The 13,557-nt window shown below is 50.7% G+C and overlaps 1 protein-coding gene across 3 annotated transcripts in view; it reads left to right on the top strand.

Moving 5' to 3' along the window:
- PRKAG3 (protein kinase AMP-activated non-catalytic subunit gamma 3) overlaps nt 1-13,557 on the top strand; it is a 340,336-nt gene that overhangs the window by 310,350 nt on the left and 16,429 nt on the right. For all 3 annotated transcript variants that reach the window (XR_011274756.1, XR_011274757.1, XM_069616869.1), the window contains exon 12: nt 4,522-4,687. Coding sequence is in view for 1 of the 3 variants with exons in the window: in XM_069616869.1 (XP_069472970.1) it covers nt 4,522-4,687 (166 nt within the window). In the remaining 2 variants the exon portion in view is untranslated. The remainder of the gene's footprint in view (nt 1-4,521; nt 4,688-13,557) is intronic.

Raw genomic sequence — 13,557 nt, 5'->3', positions numbered from 1 at the left:
TGAGTTTGTATCCCCAAAAGTGTTATCATCAGGAAATAATACAGCAAGCAGACAATCCACTCTCTAGTCATTTCAGTAGGTGATGCATGTTTCGCCTTCTGCAGCTTTTTCAAGGCAAAACAATGAGAAGTAGTTTGCGGTGTCACTGTCTCCTGCTGTGTTGCTAAAAGCCTGTGTGTGCTTCTAGCCCTTCGACCATGAGTCTGAGCGCGGGAACCTGCACACTAACTCGCAGCCCAGATGCAGGAGACCCAACACGGATCAGGGTCTGCTGATTGCTTTTTATTGCCGCAGTTCTTTGCTGCGGTTCTTTCAGTGAAGCGCGAATGGTAGCGGGGTGGGCAGGTCTATAGAGTGATCAAGAGGCTACATGACAGGCGGTGCCACCGGAAGGCTGCCAGGGCTGGGGCAGAGTCCATCACATGTGACAAACTCAGCCCCAGCTCCACAAGGATTTCAGGAATTCTTGCAATATTTCCCAACTTGTAACTGACAGAGAGCCAGTGCTCCTGGCTTTCTCAACGCATTGTAGCACTATTATTATTTTTGTAAAACATGTTTTTATTACTGTGTTATGGTTTCAAAAGCAAACCTTTCACATTTAAATTCAAGTACATTGAAAAACATTCCACATCAAAAAATAATTCAACACAGTATCAGATCCGAAAGTGAAAAAAACATTCATATTTGCATTAAAAATCATTCCCATGTACATCTGCACGTGTGTTAAACTAATGGCCATGCTGGTTAACCATGAGGTATGTTCCAAGCACATCCTCAGGCTACTAATCAGTGGGTAACGTGGGATGTGTATACAATCTAAGCTAATAAAGGGCACAATGTTTCTTAGATTACAATCCCATGAATATATAGAAAGTGCTGTAGTGCTGTAGGCTAGTCCCAATGTCCATACACTTCCCGAACAGAGAGGTCACCAGGGCCGCCACAGACACCGCACAGGGGCGTTCCAGATAGCACGATGAGCCGTGGGCGGTCCAAGGGCCCCACTTCAGGGAGCCGCAGGAATCAATGACCTTAAGCAGATAGACGCCAGCGCCCCAGATCACCTTCCTACGCTACCAAGCTTGGCTGACAACATGACCAGAACGCAAACCTAAGAACTCCACGTTGCAAGCCTTTCTGGGGACACACCTTGAGATAGCAGCCCTTTCCCTTTAAGGGAGCTCCTGGAGAGGAATACATTTAAGGGAGACCTTGTCCTGGCCCAAGAAGAAGGCTATTTCACTTACCAGCCGAAACGTCATTGGACGCCGCACCTGGTGTGCTGAAGCAGTCCTTACCAAGAACACTTGTTTTTGATTTACTTCTTGACGTAACATAAGGATGACACCTGGATATGTGAAACTAAGACATGTGTAGTAATCTGGCATTTCTTTATATATGTTAAATGCTTTTGTATTTGCACTGTTCATTGTGTAATCATTATACTATGACAAAAGAGACAAAAAAGTCATATAGAAAATAGAAAAATATTTTTTCTAAAAAAGCATTGACAAAAGAAGGAAAAACCAGATTCACTAGCAAAATAAAAAAAATGCTGTGTGAACTCAAACCAGTTTAGTGTTCTTCTATTAACATTAAGGTTATAGTAGACACAGAGACATACCTGTCAAGTGAAACATGACAACATTAAATATATTTGCATGAATAATATGTAAATACCCAAATGTAGATGGTAGGACGCCCTGCCTTTGTTTCAATTCTATTAAGCCCATAGTCCTCCCATCAATAGGGCTGTCCCTCCTGTTACCAATGTCAATACTGGACAATGCTAGTAAAATGCATGAAATTCCGTATGTCCCGATCCCGTAAATGAATACAAGTTGCTGTGAATAGAAAGTGCAATACTCTATGGTACGGATCATGCTAAGGTCATAGTCATTTTATACCTTACATTACAGTGAATTTTACATGCAAGTAGGTATCTTGTTATTCCTATATTACAGGAATTTGGCATTACATTTTACATTAGAGTGAATTTAACATTTAAGTAGGTATCTTGTAATTCCTACATTACAGTAATTGTACATTACAGTTTACATTTTGTACATTACATTGTGCATTTTACATTACATTTTTACATTAGAGTGAATTTTACATCTAAGTAGATTTATTATAATTCCTACATTACAGGAATTGTACATTACATTTGACATTAGAGTGAATTTTACATGTAAGTAGGTTAATTATAATTCCTACATTACAGTAATTGTACATTACATTTTACATTTTATGCATTACATTTTGCATTTTACATTACATTTTACATTAGAGTGAATTTTACATGTAAGTAGATGTATTGTAATTCGTAAGACAGTAGAATAGGGTAGGTGCACTGAATTGGGTCCTTTTATATAACTCTTCTCCAAATTTGTATTTGTATTTGTATTTTATTTATTTGTATTGTGCTCCTTGCCCAAAGGCTTGCGGGCGCATGTTTGGTAGGCAGTAGCAAGTTACAGAGAGGACGTTTCAGGTTACAGACAGGGTGATACAGTATACCATTACAGATGCAAGTAACATAGATAATAACCCGGAGGTTACAGAATAGGGGTACGAGCTGTGTGCAGTTATAAGTTACAAGCTGTCTTGTTCCCGTAACCAAAGTTTAGCTTTGGCTTTGAATGCGTGGCATTGCGGAATATTCCTTAGGGCATTGGGAAGTGAGTTCCAGAGCTTGGCAGCAAGGACCGGAAAACTCGACCCTCCTGCCGAACGTAGTTTGAAACTGGGGATATCCAGTGTGTGCACCTGGGCGGCTCTCAAGGGTCTAGTGGTTGTGTGTTGCGAGAAGCGTGATACTAAGTAGGCAGGAGCTGCATTTTTCTGTGCCTTGTGTGTGAGCACAAGTGATTTGAGTGATATGCGGTGCGAGATAGGTAACCACTGGATGTTGCGTCTAATATTGGAGATGTGATTCCGTCTAGGTATGTTGAGTGCTGCCCTTATGGCAAATGTTCCCATGATTTCCACAGCAAGTTTAAGGTAATTGCTTTCCCTCCATACATCTCCCCCAGAACTCTTCATGATCAAGTGTCGCCTCATTACGTACGAATCGGAAAAACAAATCCATTCCCGCCTCTCCAGAGTTGCCTCACCATCTATCACAAAATGTTTCACTTTATATTTGCATAGTTGGCCAGTACGCTCTAATATTCTAGGGTTCTGATGGGACCAACAAGGTCTAGCGCGTTTAGGACAATGAGGTGAACCCTAAGATAACATTGTCTATTGCTACGACAGAGATTTTATTATTTCTCCTGTAAATCTTCCCAGATGGGCTTCTTTTTAACTTCTTGTAATTGCTAGCTGGGGTATACATCTTTAACTTTTAATTTGTTATTGTAAGTTTGTTGGAGCCATTAAAAATTGCTATTTAAAATTGTGTTATTTATGTGTTTTTCTAATAAAGTAATTGTGTAAGGTTTGCTTTAAACCACATCACAAATAAAAAATCCACCTATTCCATAAAAGGAGAATTCTGCTGATCAGAACCGAGTTATCAGGAGTTTCACTCTTGCTCTTAACAGCCACTAAACAATGGATACTAAAGAGAATTTACAAAATAGGGTAATACCATACTCATATATTTCCTGCGAAATGTAATGCCTCTTCTCAGTCTAGCAGTACTTAACAACATTACCACCTGGTGGTTTGCGGGCAGCCAATCAAGTTGTTTGTGGGTGTTTAATCCTGATGCATGCCCGCTGTCCAAGCAGCTTGTTTGGCTGCTTCGCCTCTTAGCCCCTCACGCTGCCTACTGGTGTCAAGGTGAAGGACCTGGGTCATTGCATGGAGGATCAACCTGTGGCTGGCTCTCCAGAGGTTTTGGACTACTACTCCCACGACCTTTAAATTTGCTCGATAGGGTTGATGGGAGTTGTAGTCCAAAACATCTGAGGCACCAAAAGGTTGCAGATCCCTGATAGAGGTTAACTTAGAGGTGTATTTTTACATGGCATCTAATATGGGTTGTAAATTGTATCTATGTGACCCAAATATTTGGGCAGATCAGGGAACTCGCTGAGGCCAAATGAGTTGAGCGGTGTTCCTGGGACCATGAGTGAGAACACCGGGCCCCCAGTTCTTTATTCCTAAATCACTCATTTGCATACGCTGCACACAGCATTATCACCTTGAAAAGGTATATAAGACACACACCGCACGGGTCGGAGCGTGATAGTCGGTCAGGCAAAGAGGACATACACGAATTAGAGCTGTCCGTGTACGTTGGAATGAAATAGACTGAGTGAAGTCTGTGTCATGCAGAATCATGGGGCCGTGGTAGATTCTGGTGATCAAAAATGATCAAGTGTAATTGTCTCATCCTGCTTCGCCTGGAATTATTAAAATTATTATAAAAGAGTAGAGTTTAGGATCCACCCACTTGATCTCTACAGGTGAGAGGGGGGTCGGTGGACCCGCCCAAGCTCTTCCCAGCCAATCAATCTCCATTAGATTCCAGGACTTGCATTAACAGTGCCCTCTCTCTTCTGTCAGGGCGCCATCATTCCGAAGCCACGCTTCTTCCAGCAGTCGATCGAACAGCTTGGCATCGGCACCTTCCGGGACCTGGCCCTTATCCATGAGAATGCACCGGTGCTCGCCGCCCTGGAGACCTTTGTGGACCGCAGAGTGTCGGCTCTGCCTGTGATCAATGAAGCCGGTAAGTGGTTCACCGGGGGAGTGGGGTTAGATCACGGTGGCCAACTAGGTCACCAAAGTCACCTATTTACATTCCCGACTTTCCAGCCAACTGGACTTAGCCTAGCCCTGTGCATGCTGGGTCTATGAAAAGTCCCAACATGCAAAGTGTTGGTACACTAAGCAGCCTCCTACTTTCTAATAATGCTAAGAAGAGCAAAAGGGAAGTCACTGCTGTTTTGACACCCAGCCCCCACTGCAGCAACAGGGAGCCGTTATGCAACAGCAAGCCATTAAGCAACATCTGGTCAACAAGTTTCATGCCTCCAACTTCTTCAGGGCTGAGTAAATACAAATGACCCCTGATCAGCTTAAACTGGGCATATTTACATAGTAATGTGGAATGCCCATCTTGCAATTCATGATAAAAAAAAAAGTTTTACAAAAAGACAACTCACAAAATTATTGATAACATCTCTGACATTCATTAATACAAACAAAACATGTCAGGTTCAATAAGAAACACAGTTAGACCCGCTTTATCCCACAGTGTGCACCACCAAAATAACAGCATGCACCAATTTGATACTACAGAATCTAAGTAATTCAAAATACATTTACATGGCTGTGTCATAATGTAGTTTATTCTTTTATTAGTCCATTTCACAAGTTTTAAAAGTTGGCACAATAACGTCCAGGTGGCTGCGAAACCCAAAGTGCCGTTGGCTAAAAGTCCAGGACTGGATAAAGGTGAATCTGACGACACGGGGCCAGTAAGCAACATTGGTAGATCAGGTCGGGTGACCACATGTGCCTTCAACACATGTACTGTGCGACCAAGAGAGGAAGGGAGGGGGCCCAAGTAGAAGACCAGACAATGAACAACATGTCACTCAGCCAAGTGCCTGTCCGATGCAAGCCCGCGCGTATACTCCCGCTTCCATTGAAAGATATAGGGCCTCATTACAACTGAGCTGGTAAGGGGTTAACGGCGCCGGTAAAGGTGCTGGCGCTGTTAACCCCGTATCGCCTCATTACGAGGTTCCCTTGCGGGACCCGCTCTGGACATCTGCAAGGGGACCAGCATTCTAGCAAGGGGCCGGTCATTAACGGGCCCGTTGTTAGCATGCTCGCCATTCCTATTGAGCCCTACGGGGGCTCAAATGGGAGTGGGGATTGTCCGGGTCTGGGTTCCCTGAATGGGCTAATCCCGGGCCCTCCAAAGTCGGAATGGCCCGGTATTTCCCCATTCAGGAACCACGGACCCGGACCCGAGTTTGGAGGCAGCCATACCCTTATTAAGGGCATGGCTGCCTCCAAACTCGTAATGAGGCCCATAGACTTTGCCAGCAGTGCCTTCCCATGTCCTGCTTTCTCTGTAGTCACAGGTCGGCCTACCCTTTGGCTCCATCCTTCTTTACTGAGTGCTTTTAGTCCCCTTTCTCTCTCTGGCCTTTTAGTTTACTCTTTGTGTTGCCATCACAGCCTCCCTCTCCTTAGTGGCGGCTCCTGGTGGATGCATTGCTGGCAGTGCTGCAGTCTTTGTGTCCTCCTTGTGATACAGCACAATTACACAGCCCAAAGATGGAGTGGTTCTCTCCTACCTGTGAAGTGGTATCATCTCACCTAGTCGGTGCCTGAGGGCTCTCTCTCACTCTCCTGTGTATTGCGGTTGCCTCCTGACTATGTGGCATTTTGGGTTTCCTTTAATATGGTGGTACTTTAACGGCACTGCGTGGTCAAAATAATGCAACGACGAGGAGAGAGAAGGGAAGGGATGTTAAAAAGCAGAACATTTTGTGGACCTAGCAACAGATAATGCTTGTGGAATGTTTTGGATGCAGTACCGATTGGTGTTTCCTGTGTTTTCTGCCATTGCATACAATGATAGGCTGTTTGATTAATGTTAGCCAATCAGGGGTTATTATGTAGGGGTGCCCCAGTTCCCTGTAGCTGCATGCAGTGCACCACGTTCACTGCTCAGGCTGCTGCGAGCTGGTCCCTGGTTTAAGGACAGGCATGGTTGGATGTAGAGATGTAAAGCTGGCCTGGTGTTCTCCTATGGGAGAGGACAGTACTGCTTGACTCCTCAGGGAGATATGGAATGTACTGTCAGGGTGGGGCCGGCATAGCACTGTCCTGCACTTTCAGAGTCCATACCTCTGTGCACACACCCCCTTGGCGGTAATAATGATACCCTAATAGAAGATGCCATTGGAATGGTCTCTTCTGTGTGAAATGGTAATGTCCTACAGGCAGGATCCTACGGGCCGGGTCCTACGGGCAGGATCCTACGGGCCGGGTCCTACGGGAAGGGTCCTACGGGCAGGATCCTACGGGCAGGATCCTACGGGCCGGGTCCTACGGGAAGGGTCCTACGGCAGGATCCTACGGGCCGGGTCCTACGGGCAGGGTCATATGGGCAGGGTCCTACGGGAAGGGTCCTACGGGCAGGATCCTACGGGCCGGGTCCTACGGGAAGGGTCCTACGGGCAGGATCCTACGGGCCGGTGCCCTATGGGAAGGATCCTACGGGCAGGGTCATACGGGCAAGGTCCTACGGGCAGGATTCTACGGGCCGGGTCCTACGGGCAGGGTCGTACGGGCAGGATCCTACGGGCAGGATCCTATGGGCCGGGTCCTACGGGAAGGGTCCTACGGGCAGGGTCCTACGGGCAGGGTCCTACGGGCAGGATCCTACGGGCAGGATCCTACGGGCCGGGTCCTACGGGAAGGGTCCTACGGGCAGGATCCTATGGGCCGGGTCCTACGGGAAGGGTCCTATGGGCAGGATCCTACGGGCCAGGTCCTACGGGAAGGGTCCTACGGGCAGGATCCTACGGGCCGGGTCCTACGGGAAGGGTCATACGGGCAGGATCCTACGGGCCGGGTCCTACGGGCAGGATCCTACGGGCAGGGTCCTACGGGAAGGGTCCTACGGGCAGGATCCTACGGGCCGGGTCCTACGGGAAGGGTCCTACGGGCAGGGTCATACGGGCAAGGTCCTACGGGCAGGATCCTATGGGCCGGGTCCTACGGGCAGGGTCGTACGGGCAGGATCCTATGGGCAGGATCCTACGGGCCGGGTCCTACGGGAAGGGTCCTACGGGCAGGATCCTAAGGGCAGGGTCATACGGCAGGGTCGTACGGGCAGGATCCTACGGGCCGGGTCCTACGGGCAGGGTCATACGGGCAGGGTCCTAGGGGCAGGATCCTACGGGCCGGGTCCTACGGGCAGGATCCTACGGGCCGGGTCCTACAGGCAGGATCCTACAGGCAGGGTTGTACGGGCAGGATCCTATGGGCAGGATCCTACGGGCCGGGTCCTACGGGCTGGGTCCTACGGGAAGGATCCTACGGGCAGGGTCGTACGGGAGGGTCCTACGGGCAGGATCCTATGGGCCGGGTCCTACGGGCCGGGTCCTACGGGAAGGGTCCTACAGGCAGGATCCTATGGGCAGGGTCGTACGGCAGGGTCCTACGGGCAGGGTTGTACGGGCAGGGTCCTAGGGGCAGGATCCTACGGGCCGGGTCCTACAGGCAGGATCCTACAGGCAGGGTTGTACGGGCAGGATCCTATGGGCAGGATCCTACGGGCCGGGTCCTACGGGCTGGGTCCTACGGGAAGGATCCTACGGGCAGGGTCGTACGGGAGGGTCCTACGGGCAGGATCCTATGGGCCGGGTCCTACGGGCCGGGTCCTACGGGAAGGGTCCTACAGGCAGGATCCTATGGGCAGGGTCGTACGGCAGGATCCTACGGGCAGGGTCCTACAGGCAGGATCCTACGGGCAGGGTCATATGGCAGGGTCCTACAGGCAGGATCCTACAGGCAGGGTCCTACTGGCCGGGTCCTATGGGCAGGGTCCTATGGGCCGGGTCCTATGGGCAGGGTCCTACGGGCAGGGTCCTACGGGCAGAGTCCTACGGGCAGGATCCTACGGGCAGGGTCGTATGGGCAGGATCCTACGGGCAGGATCCTACTGGCCGGGTCCTATGAGCAGGGTCCTATGGGCAGGATCCTACAGGCAGGGTCGTACGGCAGGGTCCTACGGGCAGGGTCCTACGGGAAGGGTCCTACAGGCAGGATCCTATGGGCAGGGTCGTACGGCAGGATCCTACGGGCAGGGTCCTACAGGCAGGATCCTACGGGCAGGGTCATATGGCAGGGTCCTACAGGCAGGATCCTACAGGCAGGGTCCTACTGGCCGGGTCCTATGGGCAGGGTCCTACTGGCCGGGTCCTATGGGCAGGGTCCTATGGGCCGGGTCCTACGGGCCGGTCGTACGGGCCGGGTCCTACGGGCAGGGTTCTACGGGCAGGGTTCTACGGGCAGGGTCCTACGGGCAGGATCCTACGGGCAGGGTCGTACTGGCAGGATCCTACGGGCAGGATCCTACGGGCCGGGTCCTACGGGAAGGGTCCTACGGGCAGGATCCTACGGGCAGGGTCCTACAGGCAGGATCCTACGGGCTGGGTCCTACGGGAAGGGCCCTACGGGCAGGGTCGTACGGCAGGGTCCCACGGGCAGGATCCTATGGGCCGGGTCCTACGGAAGGGTCCTACGGGCAGGATCCTACGGGAAGGGTCCTATGGGCAGGATCCTACGGGCCGGGTCCTACGGGAAGGGTCCTATGGGCAGGGTCATACGGGCAGGGTCCTACGGGCAGGATCCTACGGGCCGGGTCCTACGGGAAGGGTCCTACGGGCAGGATCCTACGGGCCGGGTCCTATGGGAAGGGTCCTACGGGCAGGGTCATATGGGCAAGGTCCTACGGGCAGGATCCTACGGGCCAGGTCCTACGGGCAGGGTCGTACAGGCAGGATCCTACGGGCCGGGTCCTACGGGAAGGGTCCTACGGGCAGGATCCTACGGGCCGGGTCCTACGGGCCGGGTCCTACGGGCCGGGTCCTACGGGCAGGGTCCTACGGGCAGGGTCCTACGGGCCGGGTCCTACGGGAAGGGTCCTACGGGCAGGATCCTACGGGCCGGGTCCTACGGGCAGGGTCGTACGGGCAGGATCCTATGGGCAGGATCCTACGGGCCGAGTCCTATGGGCCGGGTCCTACGGGAAGGGTCCTATGGGCAGGATCCTATGGGCAGGGTCATACGGGAGGGTCCTACGGTCAGGATCCTATGGGCCGGGTCCTATGGGCAGGGTCCTACGGGAAGAGTCTTACAGGCAGGATCCTACGGGCAGGGTCGTACGGCAGGGTCCTACGGGCAGGGTTGTACGGGCAGGGTCCTACGGGCAGGGTCCTACGGGCAGGGTCATATGGCAAGATCCTACGGGCAGGGTCATACGGCAGGGTCCTACGGGCAGGATCCTATGGGCAGGGTCGTACGGGCAGGATCCTACGGGCAGGATCCTACTGGCCGGGTCCTATGGGCAGGATCCTACAGGCAGGGTCGTACAGCAGGGTCCTACGGGCAGGATCCTACGGGCCGGTCGTACGGGCAGGGTTCTATGGGCAGGGTCGTACGGCAGGATCCTACGGGCAGGGTCGTACTGGCATGATCCTACAGGCAGGATCCTACGGGCCGGGTCCTACGGGAAGGGTCCTACGGGCAGGATCCTATGGGCAGGGTCGTACGGTAGGGTCCTACAGGCAGGATCCTACGGGCAGGGACGTACGGGCAGGATCCTACGGGCTGGGTCCTACGGGAAGGGTCCTACGGGCAGGATCCTACGGGCAGGGTCGTACGGCAGGGTCCTATGGGCAGGATCTACGGGCAGGGTTGTACGGGCAGGATACTACGGGCTGGGTCCTACGGGCTGGGTCCTACGGGCTGGTTCCTACGGGCTGGATCTTACGGGCCGGGTCCTACGGGCAGGATCCTACGGGCAGGGTCCTACGGGCAGGGTCCTACGGGCAGGGTCCTACGGGCCGGATCCTACGGGCCGGGTCCTACGGGCAGGGTCGTACGGGCAGGATCCTACGGGCAGGATCCTACGGGCAGGGTCCTACGGGCAGGATCCTATGGGCAGGGTCGTACGGCAGGGTCCTACGGGCAGGATCCTACGGGCAGGATCCTATGGGCCGGGTCCTACGGGAAGGGTCCTACGGGCAGGATCCTATGGGCCGGGTCCTACGGGAAGGGTCCTATGGGCAGGATCCTACGGGCCGGGTCCTACGGGCAGGATCCTACGGGCAGGGTCCTACTGGCCAGGTCCTATGAGCAGGGACCCCGGGCAGGGTTGACGTGTTTTTGTGTGTGACGTGCTGCATTATTGCCCTGTTATGTCCTATATCTTGGTGGCGAGGATGGAGCAGTCTTCTGCTCAGTTTGGAATTCAGTGCATCACTGAGCAGTTTGCCAGACTCCCGCAGGTGTTATTCCCCACTCAAGGTCCGAAAGGATTGTCTGCGTTATGTGATCTGGTGCCATCACTCAGGGGAGTGCTGGAGTGGTTGTCCCCTCTGGATTTGTAGTGATTTAAACGAAGAGAAAATAACGAATGACATTAATATCTAAACATTTATAACAACAACAAAAAAACAGAATTAAAAAAAATATATATATGGCGGTGGGGTAAGGGGTTAAAACGGTTGGGGAAGGTGGTGGCTATTATAAATTAAGGAAAATCGGAAGTTTGGGCCCCCCACGCCCAAATAAAGGAATTAAAAATCGGTATGTGTTTGTTATAAATGTTTAGATATCAAAGTTATTCGTTATTTTCTATTCGTTATAATCACATGTACCCGTCCCTCTGAACTATGTGATGTGGTTCGCACCCTTCAGATGAGCACTGGAGTGGTTGTCTCCTTTGGGTAAGAATGGTAGTTGTTATATACCCCATAGGGTGTGTATCCTCGCACGAGCAAAGTTCAGCAGTAGTTGTCTCCAATATGCCATTGTTCTACAGATGGGGAATGCAGTTGTTGCCCTCTCCCTGGGATTTAGTGTGTGGGGTTGTCTCCTTGAGCCCCACCCATGCCCCAGTCTGTGGGATGCTGGGGCAGTGGGGTATTTAGGGGACTTCCAGCTGTTATTGGGGTGACTTGGGGACTGGGTTGTTAGTACCCCCATGGACTATGTTGGCTTCCTGATGGCGAGGGTGTGAGTTGTCTCTTGGCGTGGCATGGCGTTCACAGTGAAGGGTTTAGCGAATGCTCGTGGCAGTCAGGGGCGTCACTTCCTGCCCCTTCACCACGAGGTGAAATGCCCAAGTTGAGTCATATCTGAAGGCTTTGCAGATCTCAGGCCACACTGGCCCATGATCTCGGTTAAATGCAGTCTAATGATTGGTTGGAACAGGGATTTCTTTATGGGTTAATTGGATAACACGTGAATGGTGCTCACCTGGAGCTAATTAGGGAAGGAAAACAGATTTGGCTAGATTTCTAAAAAGTCAAAACTAACTTGAGCCAACAATCAAATGGCCCCTTTTGTTGCAGATCGAGCTCAGTTTTTCCAATTTTCAAAACTCCAACTCCACTTTCCAAAAAGTGCTTAATATTTAACCTCCTTCTTTTCCGTGTTCTCTCTTGTCAGTGTTGGCCATAAATTGCACTTCTGCACCGAAGCACTTTAAACTCCCTCTCGTATTGTTACTATTACTTATGAAACAAAACAAGCCCCTAGTGCTCTAGGAAACAATACAAAAGCACAAACAGTCACATGACTCAGGCTAACAAACAAAAGGATAAAAACCCAACACATATAATGTATGTTCTTGTGAATTTAACGGCAATCCACTGATTATATTTATCCATGGTGTATTTTGCTTGTTGTTTTCTTTGTTTTCCTTCTCTGTTTTTTTTCCTCTTTCTTCTCTTTTATCTTTTCTGTACTCTTAGTTGTGTACATGCTAATTTGTAATTGACAAGAATCTTGTTTTATTGTAAAAGCTTTATTTTAAACCAAATCGCAAAAAGCATTAAAAAAAACAAAACCAAAGCATTTATCTAAAAAAGATTGATCCTGCATAAGTGTAGGAAAAAAAACAAAAAATGACTAACCGTATCAGCGCTTCCAAAGCTTGTTTTCACCAGTGATGAATAACACTGTGCCTTCTGCTGAAAGAGTTTACCGCCATCATCACTCCAATTAACAATAGCAATTGCTAGAGCCTATAAGCCGAGGATGCCTTTGAGCCCTTAAAAGGAGGGTGCTGAAATAGTATGGGCCTCATCACAAGTCCTGCAGTAACCATGCCGGCAAAACAACCCCAGCATTCCGGGAAGTCAGGCGCCGGTAATTGTACATCCCCATTCCCATTTGAGTCCCATAGGATTTAATGGGAATGGCGATCATGGAAGCACCGGTACCGTTAATAATCCTCCCGCCCTCAGAGTCGTACTGTGCCTGGCCGGTAACAACGGTGCTGGTATACTTACCGGCACCGTTGTTAACGGACCGGCATAGTTAGAATGAGGCCCAATGCCTGTTTCATGTCCTCGTCCCTTGTATGCATGAGCAAATTATGTCATTGTGGGAATATTGATGAGTGCCTGGAATGTTTGTGTGTGAACAGTGTTCCAGCTCAGGCTTTTGGTCAGATCTAGCCTAGTTGGTGGGTGCCAGTGGGTCCCCTCTGGGGCTCTGCCCCTTAACTGAGCCATCTTCTTGTAGCATCATGAATAAAGAAACCTGTGTGAAAATACCTTTTGCCTCCTGGAGTTCTTCATTACAACACACTGCCTGTGTAGCAACATATGTGGGAATTTTAAGTTATGCGACAAAGTGTTTATATTGCACCAAATCAGCACGCAAGCGCCTGAGAGCCCCTAGACTTGTCTGGAAGTTGGTGTATTGTGCCTCTGGCTGGGGCCACCACGAGACCTTAGTCTAGAGAGGAGAATGAGTAGGGAGAAGATAAGAGTCTGGGAAAAAGCCTGTGAATGCCACACACACATAGGGAAGGGATGTTGTAGAAGGAGAAATTAA

The sequence above is a fragment of the Ambystoma mexicanum genome, chromosome 9, assembly GCF_040938575.1.
Source record: "Ambystoma mexicanum isolate Mex_15411 chromosome 9, UKY_AmexF1_1, whole genome shotgun sequence".
NCBI classification, from domain to species: Eukaryota; Metazoa; Chordata; class Amphibia; order Caudata; family Ambystomatidae; genus Ambystoma; species Ambystoma mexicanum.
Note: the sequence above shows the minus strand (reverse complement) of the source record. Positions and strands in the feature narration are given on the sequence as shown.